Source organism: Trachurus japonicus, chromosome 12, assembly GCF_045865225.1.
Source record: "Trachurus japonicus isolate A0001 chromosome 12, Traja_1.0".
Taxonomy (NCBI): Eukaryota; Metazoa; Chordata; class Actinopteri; order Carangiformes; family Carangidae; genus Trachurus; species Trachurus japonicus.
The window spans coordinates 16,018,510-16,034,874 of record NC_140918.1 but is presented as its reverse complement, the minus strand read 5'-3'; the positions used below and the strand labels follow the sequence as shown (position 1 = coordinate 16,034,874).

The 16,365-nt window shown below is 42.2% G+C and overlaps 4 protein-coding genes across 4 annotated transcripts; 1 reads left to right on the top strand and 3 right to left on the bottom strand.

Annotated features, from left to right (window-relative positions):
- Positions 1-911: 911 nt before the first annotated feature.
- LOC146977334 (chemerin-like receptor 1) lies at positions 912-2,725 on the bottom strand. The gene is made up of 2 exons (XM_085793481.1): positions 2,592-2,725; positions 912-2,480 (listed from the first exon to the last, which is right to left on the bottom strand). The coding sequence occupies exon 2, from the start codon at positions 2,464-2,466 to the stop codon at positions 1,456-1,458; it is 1,011 nt and encodes a 336-aa protein (XP_085649607.1). The 5' UTR covers positions 2,467-2,480; positions 2,592-2,725; the 3' UTR covers positions 912-1,455.
- Positions 2,726-4,601: 1,876 nt separating this feature from the next.
- iscub (iron-sulfur cluster assembly enzyme b) lies at positions 4,602-7,732 on the top strand. The gene is made up of 5 exons (XM_085793480.1): positions 4,602-4,725; positions 6,326-6,439; positions 6,701-6,811; positions 6,899-6,977; positions 7,143-7,732. The coding sequence occupies exons 1-5, from the start codon at positions 4,624-4,626 to the stop codon at positions 7,232-7,234; spliced, it is 498 nt and encodes a 165-aa protein (XP_085649606.1). The 5' UTR covers positions 4,602-4,623; the 3' UTR covers positions 7,235-7,732.
- On the bottom strand, positions 7,726-10,930 carry tmem119b (transmembrane protein 119b). Its single transcript, XM_085793479.1, has 2 exons — positions 10,352-10,930; positions 7,726-9,045 (listed from the first exon to the last, which is right to left on the bottom strand). Exon 2 carries the CDS (start codon positions 9,027-9,029, stop codon positions 8,181-8,183), a length of 849 nt encoding a protein of 282 aa, XP_085649605.1. The 5' UTR covers positions 9,030-9,045; positions 10,352-10,930; the 3' UTR covers positions 7,726-8,180.
- An 850-nt stretch (positions 10,931-11,780) lies between these two features.
- selplg (selectin P ligand) lies at positions 11,781-15,546 on the bottom strand. The gene is made up of 2 exons (XM_085793478.1): positions 15,185-15,546; positions 11,781-13,874 (listed from the first exon to the last, which is right to left on the bottom strand). Exon 2 carries the CDS (start codon positions 13,857-13,859, stop codon positions 12,420-12,422), a length of 1,440 nt encoding a protein of 479 aa, XP_085649604.1. The 5' UTR covers positions 13,860-13,874; positions 15,185-15,546; the 3' UTR covers positions 11,781-12,419.
- Positions 15,547-16,365: the final 819 nt, after the last annotated feature.

The window sequence follows — 16,365 nt, the reverse complement described above, 5'->3', positions numbered from 1 at the left end:
AATACTGACAGACTCCAGCTGCTTTCTTGGCTTTCCATACCTTTTTGCGCCTCATTTTCTTCATGTGTTCATTTCACTTTATTACACATTGCTTAATTTATGGATTTCTTTGTATCTGTGCATTACTTGGGTTGTTGCCGACATCTGGTGAAAATTTCATGTCAATAGCTCTATTAGAAATATATTTTCAGAGAAAAATGTTGACACATTCAATAGGCCTACTTGCTGTATAAATATGACCATAGACATGATATGACAATGTGCCAGTTAAGGCTGAGGTAAAAACAAAACTCTGTCCAGAATATCATAATGAAAATTAAATTGATAGGACACATTTACAAAAGACACATAGCAGCACTTTCATTCTTTTGGGCTGGATTGCACCAGCCTATTTCATTTTTTGTCATCGTGGTTTGAGTTGAAATTCTGTTGCATCAAACTAGTGAGAGAGAATATATTTAAATCTCTCTTTAACCTAAGTTTAGTTTTTACTTTAAACTGAGACTGAGTTTGACTGTGACTTAACTTTAAACCACCGGTTAAGAAAGCTGACCTTTTGTAATGGCTGTGTTTTTGAAATGATGAAACATTTCAAATTCCCAGAGAAAACTGAAAGACAGACTCCACCCACTTGAGTTTAGCATTTTGCTATCTAGCAACAACTTGAAACTATTTAGCTGAGTTTTACTGTATGCAAAAACAGTTGCCTCCTGCAACTGAAACAGAGAGGATGATGCAGATCAACCAAATGCTTAAAACCAAAACAATAAACTTAAAACACACCGCACTGATATTGTTTATTAACATTACTGTATATAAAATAACATAAAATACAATGATATACAACAGTAGTTGGGTTACATTTGTAAGTAAAATGTCATTCATATAAATTGTATGCATAGAGCACTTAGTGACAAGATTTAAAATACATGCAGTTACATGAATATTTCACTTCAGGTACATTTGTCTTTAAATGATCACAGCCAAATTATGTGTTGCAAATTAAACCAATTAAACATGTCATTTAATTAAAATCACTTAATTTGTTTCATAGGGTAGGCTAATTAAAAACAAAACTATACATCATCATAAAAGCATTTCATTCACAAGCATAAAAACAATTTCAAAATACATTATGTCTGAATGGGAATTCTGTAAATATGAAAGTTAATGAGAAATGACATCAGTGCCAGTCTACAACTGAGAGAGGTTACGGAGCATTTTCCTGTTTGGGGGACACCATACATATCTCACCAATGTAGTCCAAATGGCCGGGTGTCATGAGTGTGTCATTTAGATTTGGTATGGTTTAAAACTGAGTGAATTTGTGATAAAGAAATACATCTTTAGGGCTACATATAGACTACACTATGTAGGATAAATATGGCAATACATATGATTTCTTGTTTTATCACCACTTTGAAATACTCCATGACGAAGGTTTACAATTGAATCCTAGATGATTTCCATTGACTTGGTCTTTGAGTGACTGAGACCACCTGTGCGAAGGTCCTCGGCCATCGCCGCCTCTATCCTTGATGTCAAAGACCTCTTTAGGGTTTGTTTGAAGTCGTTACCAATGAAGACATAGAGCATTGGGGAAATGAAACTGTTTGCTGCAGCCAGGGTGGCTCCCACCTTCAGCCCGGTGTTAAGTACGTCCAGACTGGAGCTCTCCAAGTCCAACTCTAGAAGAACAAAGGTGTGGTATGGGACCCAGCAGAAGAAAAATGATAAGATGAGTGCCGCCATGACCTTGTAAGGCTTTGTTGACTTCAGAGTCATATTTTGGAGCTTCACACCAAGCACAGAGCAGCACAAAACAATGATGAGGAAAGGAATTAGGAACCCGCAGATGAATCGAGTCAGCGCCACCGCCTTGTGTTGAGACCTGGCCTCATAATCTGTGTAACACTGAGTGACGGAGCCATGAACAGTGGTTTGTCTGAAGATCAGCGAAGGAACCGTCAGCAGTGCGGACAGGAGCCACATCAGAACAACAATCCCAGATGCTTTTCGCACTGTCCTGTGGTTATGTGACCAAACAGGAAATGAAATCATGATGCACCGATCGGCGCTGATCAAGACCAACAGAAACACACTGCTGTACATGTTGAGAAACAGGGCGGAGGAGGTGAGCTTGCACAAGACCAGTCCAAAAGGCCAGTGTGAGGTTATTTTGTAGAATATCTCCAAGGGCAGAAACACACAGAACAAAAAGTCTGAAATGGCCAGACTGACGTACCAGGTGTTGACAACAGTTCTCTTCATTTTCCAGCCACAGATCCAGATCACTAATGAGTTTCCTCCAAGGCCAAGGACAGTTATCAGGATATTGACTGCCACCAGGCTGTTAGTCACAACAGGCTGAGGACTGCTGAAGATCAGTCCTCCAGCTGTGGTGCTGTTGCTCTCAGTGTCGTTGCCCGGAGTGTAATCCTCATCAATATAATCCATGTCGTCCATGCTTGTTACTTTTCCTGAAATATTGTGATAACATATATAAACATAGATGATGGTAACAGTTTACAGTTTTCTCAGGAAATTTTGTTTTAGTTTATGATGTAAAAAACACTAATTTAAGTACTCACGTTTGTCTTGATGTGGAAGTAACTGTTGTCAAGTCCCCGCTTACTGAATGCCAGCTACTGGATGTCACTTCTCACTTTTGTTTCCTTCATGCTGATACTGACGAAAATGACGAAAACAGTCAGAGGATGTCCTTAATGGGACAAGTGAAAGTCTGCGGCCTGTTTTCCACTAAATAAAATGATAAAAAACATATTTTGTGTTTGTTCTGAGACAGCAGTTTATGGGGTTTGGTTTCATTGCAAATGGTAAAATAACATTTTTAATGGGTCTTTTAAAGCAGAAGTAAGCGATCCGGTCGTTTTGGCTAATGCTGCGTTCGAGGCCGGCTTTTGAAACCGTAAATTACAGCTTCAAGTCACAACTTACGACTTTGTAGCGTTCCAGGCAACCCACTCGTGTTTTTCCGACCTGTTTTACCTGTGAAAGTCACTATAACGGCCACTCGTAACTTCTGACCCGTGAACTCGTACCAGATCGAACTGGTACGACTTCACAGGTCGGAAAAACACGAGTTACGAGTTTCCTTGAACGCACCATAACAGTCCTCGTCCCTACGTCGCCACATTCACGACGTCCCTTGGCTGCACACACAGCCCTGCATGCCGTTCTCTCTCCTCATTGGATAAAAACTGTAGGATACGATAAATGTTTTCTCCTCGGCTCAGAGCAGGAACCGGAGCACCGGAGTGAAACCACGCAGGGACTGACAGACCCGTGTTTCGGTCCAAACACTCTATAGAAGTGATTGCTGTCGGAAGATATAACTATTTAAGACTTATATTAACACAAATATATCACTTACTTCTGCTTTAAGTCTTAGAACAGCCCTCTGTTGCAATCCTACACGTGAGATCCTCATGACACAACCACAGAAATAGTCAAAACAGCTCACATGAGCTGGTGGTTCACATTAACCAAAGGTGTAGCTACTGACTATTTTATATAAAAACAAAAGAAAAAAAACATTTCAAAGATGAAAAACGAACAAACGAACAAACAAACACCATAGACTGTTAAAAGACAAACACACACACACAAAAAAAACTCACTGATATCGTAAAACAAGCACACACAAAGAAATCACAGACAAGCCAGCGTTTGTGGTACCTGTATGACCTGACCTGCTTGTTCATTTGTGAAGTAAAATAGTTCTTATCTGTTTATCAGAATTACCCTCGAAAGGATGTTAAAAACGACTAGTCATATATTTACCAGAAGCAGAACTATCTGGCTTGCATAATTTGTGTTGTGACCATTTCCACATTTGAAGAAAATGCCGATGACATTTTTCAAAGAGACTTGTCCTCCCCACAACCACAGGCCCCAACCCATGGAAAGGTTTTTGAGGTTTCCTCAGAAAGGAATATTGCACTCTAGCCTACATGTATCTGTGACCTTACAGAATACATTAACACCAGTACTTTGCAGGTCTGTAGGTATTTAAAAGACATAACGACTTGAACTGAAACAAAAACATGTCTATTATTCAAATTTCATTTGAAACTTCATATATGTTGACTGTAGCCACATCTTTACATTTCTTACATTGTGTAATTCAGATGATGTTGTGTTTTTAACACCGTAGTTGTAGCTTACTGCTTGATTTTTTAAAAAACATATATTTATTGTTTTTTGTTAAAGACATACAAACAGACAGCAGAAGAGAAAAGTACTGCCTTGATGTTTACCCTTTTATTTCCAACCAGCTTCCCTGCCTGATGATCTCCAACTAATCCAGAGCTTTATAACTAATTAATAAGCACAAATTAATTCTGATTCACACCGGGACTCAGTGTAAAGACACTAAAACAGGAGTAAACTGCTCTCCATCCTCAGTTTAGGTTACTGATAGATTTTTGGCAACTGCCCTACAAAAAGATGTTTACATTTCGTTTGTTTATATAAACCGCGCATGCGCAGATGTTGGCCCCGCCCCCGCAGCGGTGACGTAGCGCCCAGCCGGGACAGAGCTAAAAGGCTCGAGCCTCTTCCTCCGCTTTCAAAACTGCGTCATTCCTGCAGTCGCTCAACATGGCCGGCACCGTGGCGAACAAGTGTCTCAGTCCTCTGGCTTTCATCACCAGGAGGGTCTCAGCTCCGGAGTTCATCACCCAGTGCTGCTACCACAAGAAGGTAAAAAAAAACATCCAGTCTGATAATAACTACTGCTCTGACAGACGCTGAGTAGCTGCCGTTATGTTTACAGGTGTCACAGATACCGTTACATAGTGACATCCTGGTGCAGGTGATTGGCTTCACTGTGTTTAACCAATTAACCAAAACTCATGTTTTAGTGACCTAAAATTATTAAATTCAGTCAGGCTTCATAATGGAGTATTAAATCTCATTGATTGTAAATGAATTAAACATTTATCATCTGTCTTTAGTTACTGTAATCCATTATTACTATGAGTATGGGACTTTTCTCTGTGTTTATTGAGTATTTTACTCAGAATTTCCATTTTGCTATTATTTAATTTATTATAAAACTGATATTGTTATTACATATTGCTGGTAAAGAGTGAAAAACCATGTGGAGTTACATCCAATCTGTATTAACCTATACTGGTTTCCCATAATATTTCATCCCTTTATAAACAGATATTTATGTAAGTGTTGTGAATCCTGTAGAAATCCTGTTCAGGCTGCCTCAGTAAAATGTCCCATGTAAGGTTACGTCAGCCTGCTTCCATGTGGGTTACATACCATGTACGTAGATAAAACAGATAAACTGGTCGTATGTTGGATACATCAGCGAGTTAAATACAATTGTTTAACATTATTTGGTTCATCTCATGGCTTGTTAGCAAGTGGAAGACTAGAATAACATCACTAATCTTCCGCCCCAGCTGGCACTGCCACAGCTTTGATACTTGAATCACATCCGATTAATAAGCCTTAAGGGCTGTCAGGAGCACAGCGTGCCACACAGCCTGTACAGTACATGTTCTGTAAACGCACCTGTGAAAGAGTTAGTTTGTATTTCTGGTCGGTCCAACATATTATAGCTATGTAACACAACAATGGCATCCAGACGTTTCGATTTCATTGTGCGACACGAGTGTGTGATGCAACAGGGAGACAGAGGATTCACAAAACCATTCAAGTTGAGTTGGTTTATGCTTGTAAATAGAGATGGTTTGTATTCTCTGGATGTTTAAACATAATATACTATAATATGCTATATAGTAACATAATATGTATGACATTGTACAATATACACAATTTAATATTTACCCAAACAAGTCTTTTATAAACCTAAGACTAAGCAACAATATCTAGTTTTATTAATGCCATAAAACATGTCATAAAAACCTGAAAGATCATAAATATCCAAAAAGCTATGACAGTTTTTAAAGAAATCGAACACACAGACTTGGTGTAATTTAAAAACACATGACATTTTGTGTATATAATGTAGTACTTGTTACTGCGACATGAGCTCAGGCAGTTTGTGTTGGTCTTGGTCAGAGTGACTCAGCAGAAACTAGGGGAAGAGGGGCAGGATGCAGGAGTATGGAGGACAATGAAATCCAGTCCTAATCTGTTTATTTCAGCGTCTCTTACGTAATGGAGGAAACATATAATTGTATAACAGTGATGTACAGAATTTTAGACATTTATTTTCTAATTGTATTGGACTGGAAAAAGCATTCTGGGACGTTGCTGTCATGTGAGCTATAATTCATTTTAGCTCGTCTGAAATACTGTTTCCTGTCTCTGCGGTCTGAAGGTGGTTGATCACTATGAGAACCCAAGAAATGTGGGATCACTGGACAAAAACAACAAGAACGTCGGGACTGGTCTGGTGGGAGCTCCAGCCTGCGGAGATGTGATGAAGCTCCAGGTACGTTTGTCACCAAATATGGATATTATTACAGCCTTTTGTATGCACAGAGAATTATCAGGGCTGAACTGTTACAACACAGTGAGTGTGGACAAACCAAACAAAGAGCACTGATACAGCACATTCCTGTTTCAACAAGTAGATGGCGCTAAATTATTTAGTTTAGCATTGCTCTAAGGCATTTCCTGTGGGTTTTTTTTTGGAAGGAGAGTCATATAAGTCCCTTTTTTTAAATGCGATTCAAAATTCTCCTTTTGACAGATTGAGGTGGACGACATGGGGAAGATTGTGGATGCCAGGTTCAAAACCTTCGGCTGTGGCTCTGCTATAGCCTCCAGCTCTCTGGTCACCGAGTGGGTGAAGGGCAAATCTGTAAGTGAACAGTTCTGTCCTCGCTTAATGGACTGGTAAAGAGATTTATGGGTTAGTGGAGCTACAATGTGTGTGTTTTCTTCTCAGGTGGATGAAGCTCTGACCATCAGAAATACTGACATTGCCAAAGAGCTCAGTCTTCCACCGGTTAAACTCCACTGCTCCAGTAAGTCTTCAGTGAATCCGTCCATTGATTTTCTCCATTTCTAAAGTGTCCTCCTACATATTAATGTATGATAGTGTAAAAAAAATCTAAGGCACTCTCTTTTAAAAGTTGAAAAGCCTTATATTTATGTATATTCAACCTTTTATTCCTTTGTGCTCCCCCCAGTGTTGGCAGAGGATGCCATCAAGGCTGCTCTGGCTGACTATCGCCTCAAGCAAGACGACGGCCAGCAGGAGGCAGCCCGGGCCAGCAATTAATCCGAGCCCACTGCTTGCTTCCCACTGCCCGGAGGAGAAGTAGCACTGCTCCACTTCTTCCTGCAGTATTGATAACGCACACCTAATCCGTTGATGACCAGTACAATCATCAACCCTCTGTAGCAGTGTTGCACCAGGCTTAGTCTGTGGTCCTCTAACCCTGCAAGTGTCGTCTTTTTAGCCTGTCACGTAAACGCACAATATGTGAGCACTGTTTGGGTTGTTGGTACAGAGCAGAGCCTTATTTTTGAGATTGTGATATATTTTCAGATTTGGAGCTTGACGAGTGCAAATTTGAAAAACGGTGTGATGGAGAAGTTGATTAAAGGCTAAAAGCTGTCGGAGTATCCTTCCTGCACCCTAAAGCACTGACCTTTTGATATGCAATGAAGCAAAACTGGCTTGAACCAATGAAAAAAGTCCACTGGTTTTAAGTGTAATTTGTAGCTATTTAGTACTGCTTCCTTCACAGTCTGCAATAAACGTATCCTAAATCAGCTTTGTGTTTGATTCATTTGGGATTGACTGCTTTGAATGTGTAGAATAAAGGATGACATCACCTCATGAATGGAAAAACATGTCAAGATGGTCTCTGATTTAAAAAGGTTTTATAATTCAGGAGGTGAATTAAGAATATATGAATTGTAGTGTGCTTACATAAAACCAAAACTGAGCTGTAACTGGGACCGTCCCACTAAATGTTTACTGGAACTGCCGCTATGCGGGAAAGTTGAGGGATTTTCAAACGACAACAAAAACATCAACCTCATTTAAAAGGAACTCCCATCAGACATGTTTATAAAATGTCATAATGTCCAGGCAGAGGAAAGCTCTTTTTTTACATTTTCCTCTGTGTTTGCAGAAAATGTTCGAGGTTTTTCTGCACAAATGACGGCCTGTGGGATGGAGGAGGAGAGTGAACTCAGGTCACAGTGTTCATAGTTGCTTAGAAGGCAGTTTTCTCCCCTGCGATCAGCTGAAGTGTAGCAGAGTCATTGTGAATATGCAGAGAGGAGGGCCGGAGACTCCGACCAATCAAAGGCTCCTGTGCGTCATCCGTGCCTGGATGAGGCTGCTGTGAATCATCGTCTTCCTGTGGATGAGGCTGCTCTGGAGGAGTGGAGGACGGCTCTGCAGCCGCTCCGCCGTCTGGGAGCTCGCTCGGCTCCTTCTCCTCGGGGAGGCTCGGTAGTGGCAGCTGCTGCTCCAGGACGCTGTCATCTGGTTGAGAGCTGTCCTGTTCACTTCCCTCCACAGCATCCGCAGATTTATTTGGCGTGCGCAGGCTCTTGGCAGCCCTCATGATGTCGGCCTGGAGCTGCTTGTGAGAGTCCACTGGCTGACTCTCCTGCTCGGGAGCTGGCTTTTCTGGCACTTCATTAAAGAGTTTAGCACCTCCGGTTTTGTCCCTGTGGTCCACATACATTTTTGAGGGGAAGGAGGAAGGGTAGTAGGCGTTGACCTTCTGCCTGCGGCTCATGAAGATTGCCCCACAGATGATAAGGCAGAGGAGAAGGAGGAAAGTGGCTGTAACAAGGATGAGGAGCATGTTCTCCTCCAGGAAGTTCACCACCTGACCCAAAAAGTCTGCTTCCACCCGGGCAGGGCTGACAGCAGGTGTGGTTTGGTATTTAGAGAAGGGGTAGCTGGTGGGCAGGGAGGAAGTAAAGCTCTCAATGTCTTCCTCATCTGCACTTCCCTCCAGAGAGTTGAGAAAAGGTATAGGAGTGGCCAGACTGCTGCTGATGCAAAACACCACACACAGGCCGATCTTGCGCAGGGCCATCGGGAGCATCGTTTCCCCTCAGGATCTGTAAATAACAGCAAAACGTCAGTGTCTGAAATGCCAGCCCCTTATGTGAAGATAGTTAAGAGCCGAACATCTGTTTTTCTGGAAAATAAATCAGCTTTGGAAAAAATTTGGTGAGTTGTTCAACAACTTAAACCACTGGTATGAATCCTCAAAGACACTTCTGAACATCTGGATTAAGAAATATTCAGTAAAAAAAAAAGAAAGAAAGGAAAAGAAAGAAGAAAAGTCGCCCATCTTTCAAATTGTGCCACTCTTTCAAGTTTCCAGAAGTAGATGGCGGCCGGAAATGATGAGCCTGTGCTCAATTTGTATGTGAAACATAACTATGAATAGATTTTATTAGATTTTATTGCCCAGAAGAGCCTGTGAGGAAGTAAGTAGTGTTGTTTAAATGCTCTGGCTTTGACAACCACATGTTAATATCTGGATTGACGTAATTCATAAACTACTTTGTACATGAAGATAACAAGACATGAAAATCTATTTGGTGAAAACAACCATGACACCATACACTGGGTTCACTTCCCGCAATAATCATATTACAATTTTGTATAAGGGTGTAATATAGAGGTTACACATATATAGATTCACTGCATTGTACCAAAGCAATAGATAAATTGGTCATTAGTCTTGTTGCTGTTTCACCTCAAAGTAAAACAAGCAGCCTTTACCCCAGTTTAGCCTTAACTTTTATACTTAATTCATGAAATCAGAAGAACCTCTTGAGCATACATACTGTAGCAGAATTCAAAAATGTTGAGTGCGTGGGCAGGCAAAATCAAAACACAATGAGTTGGTTTAGTTCCTCTGTCGTATCAGCTCTCTGCTCAGTCTGTGTCGCCTGGCCGCAGCTCTCACACTATCATCCCCACTCTGCAGCATCTGTGTGCAAGCTGGACCACATGAAGCTATCCGCTCTCATCTGGAGCAGGATTTCCTTTTCTTTTCTTTTTTTTTCAAATTGAATCACCTCCTCACCCCCAGACCAAATATACATGACCACACATGCCTATGCAATCGGATGCATGAACATCTGCACATATGGCAGTCATATGCACGCAGATACACACAAGGAATCACTCTTCAACTCAGCAGATTTTTTTTTTTGTGTCTATCCGAGTCGTCTAAGCATTCACAACTGACTGACTTTAACTTTAAAAAGACAAATCCTTTATCCCTGAGTCTGGACGTTGCTCTGAAGGCATAACACAGTGTCACACGAGCTAATATGAAACTTCAGTTGTTCAATGAAAAAGTTTAATTTACATGGAATCTGGATGAAATGAAAAAATACTTTAACTCACCATTCACTGCAGCAGAAGAAGTGTCTCTAATGGAGTCAACTCTGATGAAGTGAAACAAACCAGTCTGGGGAAAAAAAAGTGAACTGAGACACAGAGACCAGGCACAGCAGAGAGAGCACTGAATACTCGGGGAAGCCACGCCACTTCTGCAGTTTCAGATTTCAGACTGGAGGTTTGTCTGGATAGCACCAAAAAAAAAAAAAAGGAAAAAAAAAAGAAATGTTGTTAACCATGAGGACAAATCCCTCCTTCTGCCTCTCCTCTGTTCTCCTCCCCCTCCAGTCTCCCTCAGAGTGCCTGAGCTCTGCACACAGATTGTTCTTGTTAGGTAGGAGTTTATAATGTGCTGTGGGGGCAGGGTCCTCTCCTGTACTCTCCTGTGTGGCGAACTGGACGTGCCAGACCGAGACAACAAATAATAAATACTTAATGGCTGCGTAAACCAACCCCTCAAACATCATCATCCATCATCCTCAGCAGCTTCTCATCTAAAGTATATCTCCAGGAGTGACTGACTGACAGCTCGGCCTTCCCTTTAACCGTATAGCCTCTGACAGTGATGACTAGCAGCCGACCTCTGTCAGACAGCAGCTCCTATGAGTGACCGGCTAGTGCAGGAAGAGGTTAATGTTTCCTGTGTAACAGCCAGGAGAAGGGGGGAGACTGTCAGAAACAATGTGGTGTTTTTTTTTTTACCCCCTTACACAGGCAAGCAATTAAACTCACACGGCGTGTGTGACCACTTTAGGGAACGAGTGTGACTTTGCGTGAGCGGAGACTGAGAGTGACTGTGTATGCAATGTGAATGCATTTTTGGCAAGTCCTCCATGTTTGTGATCAGTCAGGGCAAGTCATAGCTTTATATGGTCAGCAGGAGCACGAGATGAGGTCCGGCATCCTCCTGGTTTACATTTGTCTCAGCTCTGTTGATAGTCACCGGCATCTGTTTCAGCAGCACATTGCTAGATGTTTTAAAAAAATAGGAAGAAGATGAAGAAGAAGAGAAAAAAACAACATGGCTTCATGTTCCTCAGAAGCATTCAGGGCTCTGTTTTCTTTTCACAGGAAGGGAAGTGAATATGAAATCAAGTCCTGGGTAGAAGAAAAGCCTTTTATAAAGGCCACAGAGCGCTCAGAGACACATCAGGAGTTGGGATAAAAAAGCATACTTCAGTTTATTTTGTATATTTTTGTTATTTAAACTCTGATTTCGGACAATTTTAGCACAAATTTAGAACGCTATTTTCAACAGGAGAACTGCCAAATAATCCCTTCATATTAAAAGTATAACCTCCACTGCTTTTGAATGAATCTTTTCTTGGGTTTAAATGGAGGAAAGAGCTCTAAAAAATAATCAACAACTGCCTTGAAACTCAACACAAGTACCTTTTCAGAAGAGCTGCAAGGAAGTAAAAGGCAGGAAGAAAAAAAAATTACATCACAAAAAGTGAAAAAGACTCTTGTTTAATAAATTATGCCAAGACAGAAACTGCATTTCTACACAAGCACCCGTGCAAGCACAGTCACATAAAGTTTATCATCGCTCAAAATACTCCAATTATACAATTAGGCCTCACAGCTGCTAGAATAGCACTTGTACACTGAACAGTGTCTGTGAGGAACAATAATCTCTTGACGAAACTGGCCTTCCTGTCTCCTGTCGCTAAGTGAAACACCATCAGGGCTCAGCTCAGGATGTTCAAAAAAAAAAAAAAAAATCTTTGATCGTTCTCCTCATCCTGGCTTAAAGAGTCCAGAGGAAGGCAAGTGTAAAATGATGGAAAACAAGTTCATTCTTGCCTAAAATACAGATTTGATGACCTCCACCGGCTCAAATGTCAGATTCGCTTCATGGTTCGTGGAGATGAAACAGTAACTTTGCATGTTTGTGGTTTCAGTGCCTCCCTCTGCACAGACACGAGGTTGTGCATCGAAGCTAAACCAACAACACCAAAGAGGAAGCACTGGTTTATTAAAAACAGCAAACGTTTCCACATCGGGGACATCAATGTGTCCTCAAGGCCCGATACAGAGATGTCACTTAAATATAAAATATACTGTATTATATCTAAAGATAGCGGTCGTTCTCAGGAAGAAAGCTGCTGAGGGTGAGGTTGTCCCCCACGTCCTCATCGCTGTCCCCACCGGTGGGGAACACCCGGACGCCGTTAGAGATGGGATTGCGTTGCCTCGTGTAGGAGGTGTAATCCCTCTCAGGGAGCAGAGCGGAGATGCACATCATCTCAGTCGCCGGCTGAGGTTTCTTGACCTTGTACTTCCTTGTCGACAGCTTGGCGCAAAGGATGACGGTGGTCACCATGAAGACGGCGGCCAGTCCACCCAAGGAGGCGATGGCGATGAGGCAGTGCTTCACCACCCCTCTGCTGGAGCAGGGTTGGACCTCGGTGCTCTGCGGCGGCGTCTGTGTGGCCTCGTGGGTCGTCGTTGGAGGCGCGGGGGTCGATCTGGTCGTTGGGATCGGCAACCTCTTGGGAACACGAGGGATGAGGATTCCCGTCGCGTTGGTAGAGGCGACGGAGGTGGAGGTAGAGGAGTCGTTTAAGGCTGTGGTGGTGGGAGGAGAGGCGACGGAGGTGGAGGTAGAGGAGACAGAGGTGGAGGTGGAGGTAGAGGAGTGGTTTAAGGCTGTGGTGGTGGGAGCCTCGGTGGTGGTCGACCTCGGCCCGGGTGTAGCAGGAAGTTGTGATGAGGAGGTGTGAGTTCCTGAGTGAGAAACGGGCTGAGACGTAGCTGGGAGCTCAGTTGTGACGGGCGAAGAAGACAAAGAGTGAACCGCAGAGGTTGCCTCGGTGCTGGGAGCGACCGTCTCTGCGGTTGTAGCATCTGAGGGGGTTTGATTGAAATGTGAAGCCCCATCGGTGACGTTACCAGCAGCGGTGGTAGTGAAGGGAGATGATGGTGAAGATGCAGACGTAAGGGGCGGTGAAGTCACGGCCGTTGTTGCTGAAGGAGCTGCAGAAGTTGTTGCGGGAGTTGTCATGACAGCAGAAGAGCTGGATGGTTGTTGTTGTGACCCTGTTGTTGTCGTCTGACCCTCCGTTTGTGTAGCTGTGTCTGACATTGTCGTATCAGGGATGGTTTGCGCATCACCTGCAGCTGGAGTCGCTGCTGCAGAGCTGTGACGCCATTGTGGGCCCAAGCTGCCTGTAGTTGCCGTTACCGTGGTGACAAACAGAACAGTTGTGTCGTCACCTTTGGTGTTATCAGCTACCTCCTCCGTTTCCCTTGTGGGTGACATGGCAGTAGCAACAGCAGCTTCTGCAGGCCTGTGAGTCGTTACCGTGGCCACAGACGTCTGCGTTTCTGTTTCACTGTGAGCTACGTCTTCTGCAGTGGCGAGTGAACTGTTCGCCTTGTTTGGTTCAGCTGTTGAGTTCCCGCTGCTGTTGTCAGCTTCTGGGATGGAGGCGCTGTCGGTCTCCATGGAAAACAAAACAGATATTCCCCACAGCAGCGTGACACACGCCTTCGCACCGAGGAGCATCATCGTTGAACCAAAGATCTGAAATGACAGGAGAGATTCAAGTGTATCAGGCTCTAGAGCAGGGGTTCCCAAACTTTTCTGGCTCGTGACCCCATTCTGACATCACTGCGTCAATCAAGATGCACCAGCTCAGCTTTTATATGTTGGATTTTATTTGAACTCGATTTATATTTGAGAAAATGAAAGTATAGAATACAGTTGTTTAAGATTGTCTGTGGTGTTTAATCAAAACTTTAAAAAGAATAATAATTACTTAAAGCAGAAGTAAGTGATATATTTAGTTATATTAGTTATATCTTCCGACAGCAATCACTTACATAGAGTGTTTGGTCTGAAACACGGGTCTGTCAGTCACTCTGCTCTGCTCTGAGCCGAGGAGAAAACATTTATCGTATCCTACAGTTTTTATCCAATGAGGAGAGAGAACGGCATGCAGGGCTGTGTGTGCAGCCAAGGGACGCCGTGAATGTGGCGACGTAGGGACGAGGACTGTTATGGTGCGTTCAAGGAAACTCGTAACTCCTGTTTTTCCGACCTATGAAGTCATACCAGTTCGAACTGGTGCGAGTTCACGGGTCAGAAGTTACGAGTGGCCGTTATAGTGACTTTCACCGGTAAAACAGGTCGGAAAAACACGAGTGGGTTGCCTGAAACGCTACAAAGTCGTAAGTTGTGACTTGAAGCTGTAATTTACGATTTCAAAAGCCGGCCTGGAATGCAGCATTAGCGAAAACTGCTTTAAAAGCAGTTAGTTAATTAGCAATCTTTTTTATTTTATTTTATCAATTACTAGACATTTCAGGCGACCCCATTTGAATTCCAGGCGACCCCACGTGGGGTCCCGACCCCAAGGTTGAAAAACACTGCTCTAGAGCATGGGGTTTGGATGGGAAAACTAGTAAAAAGACACACACACATTGGAAAAAAAATCAATGTGTCATATGCCTGCTAGTGACATCTTATGATGAAACAGTCATGAGTCTTTCCTCACACCCATTTTCACAGAAAGATACAGCGAACCTCCACGTTTATAGAGTTAGCTGCCTGAAAAGGAGTCTATACAAAATAATAATGATTAATAAATGAATTAATGATATAGATTTTTGATCTCAAAAACTGTACAAACAGGTCTTCTGTAACTTACAACCATTCAACTAGCATGTAAGGTGGAAGGTAAACGACACACGTTTCCTCTGGTAACAGAACAAAATATTGTTGGGCAACATTTTTTTAAAAAGTGACTTTATCCGATATTATTATACAAGGTAATCTTTGCCCTAAAGGCCTGAGCTTTTCAACCAGAGTTTTTAAATGGGTCAGGGTCTTACCTCAGTGCCGGAGAAGCAGATGATTGGATATGAGGATAAAAACCAACAATAATTCACTTCAGCTCATTTCAGCCTCTGTGGAGGAACATCCTTGGAGACGAGTCGTGTTGACTGTGACACTGCTTGACAGAAAAAAACAGGAAATGTACACACTCTTTTTAAAAAAAGAAGAAAAAAACCCCACAACGCTCTGTAACATTTTGCAGATAAGTCAGATACAGACACTTCCTTTGAAACACGCAGCTTTTACTATTACCAGTGAGGAAGTAAAATTTCATCAGAGGCTTTTTTTTGTTGCCAAAGACAAATGACGCTCTGAATTTGCTTAACAATCATATTTGAAAAACGTATATCTCTTGATTGGAAGATAAAGTCTTACCTTGCAGGTTTTTCAGAGTCTCTGGAGGTGTTCAGGTGTACAACATGTTTGCTCTGTGTACTAATGTTCTGTTACCACTATACTAAACAGCAGGAAGTACTCACTTCTGTAAACTGCACGTCGACATCTGATCAGGCTTCTGTTAAAGATTTAAAGCTGTTAGTCATGTGGGTGACAGACAATCAACTGCATGAGACTGACACTATAGAATAAGGTGACAAAATGTCTTGTTAACCTGGAAACAACGTGTGACACACTCAAGTTCGGACTCCCTCATTCGTCTTGTGACGAAACAGAAATGTTCTTTTAGTCTGAAACTGTCACTTCCTGTCCTGGTGACTCATTTCGAGCAAAATCTAAAAGGTTAGAAAAAAAAACTCTAAAGGGAAATGTTGTTTTCGATGTTTTGAATGTTGTCATGCTGTAAAATAAATAATACACCCAGACGCTGTTAAAATAACTTTGAAAAGGTGGTTATGCTCTGCCCCACTGAATTTAATATGACAGTTTATTTAATACACCTAATAGGGATGATGCAATGTCAGTGCAAAATGAGAACAGTGAGGTGTTACATTTAAATATAGTCTACTATCATTCAACACCTCATGGACTGCAGCCTTAGCACCACCACCAGGCAGGAAATCTCACAACTAACTCAGAGGTCGGACTCACCAGAGGCCCCATGATACAATATTATCACAACACCGAAGTCAGGATTTGATATTATTGAGATTTAAAAGTTTTGCAATATTCTGAGTATTGTAATAATATATCAGGACTGTGTCTGTGAATTATTACATTT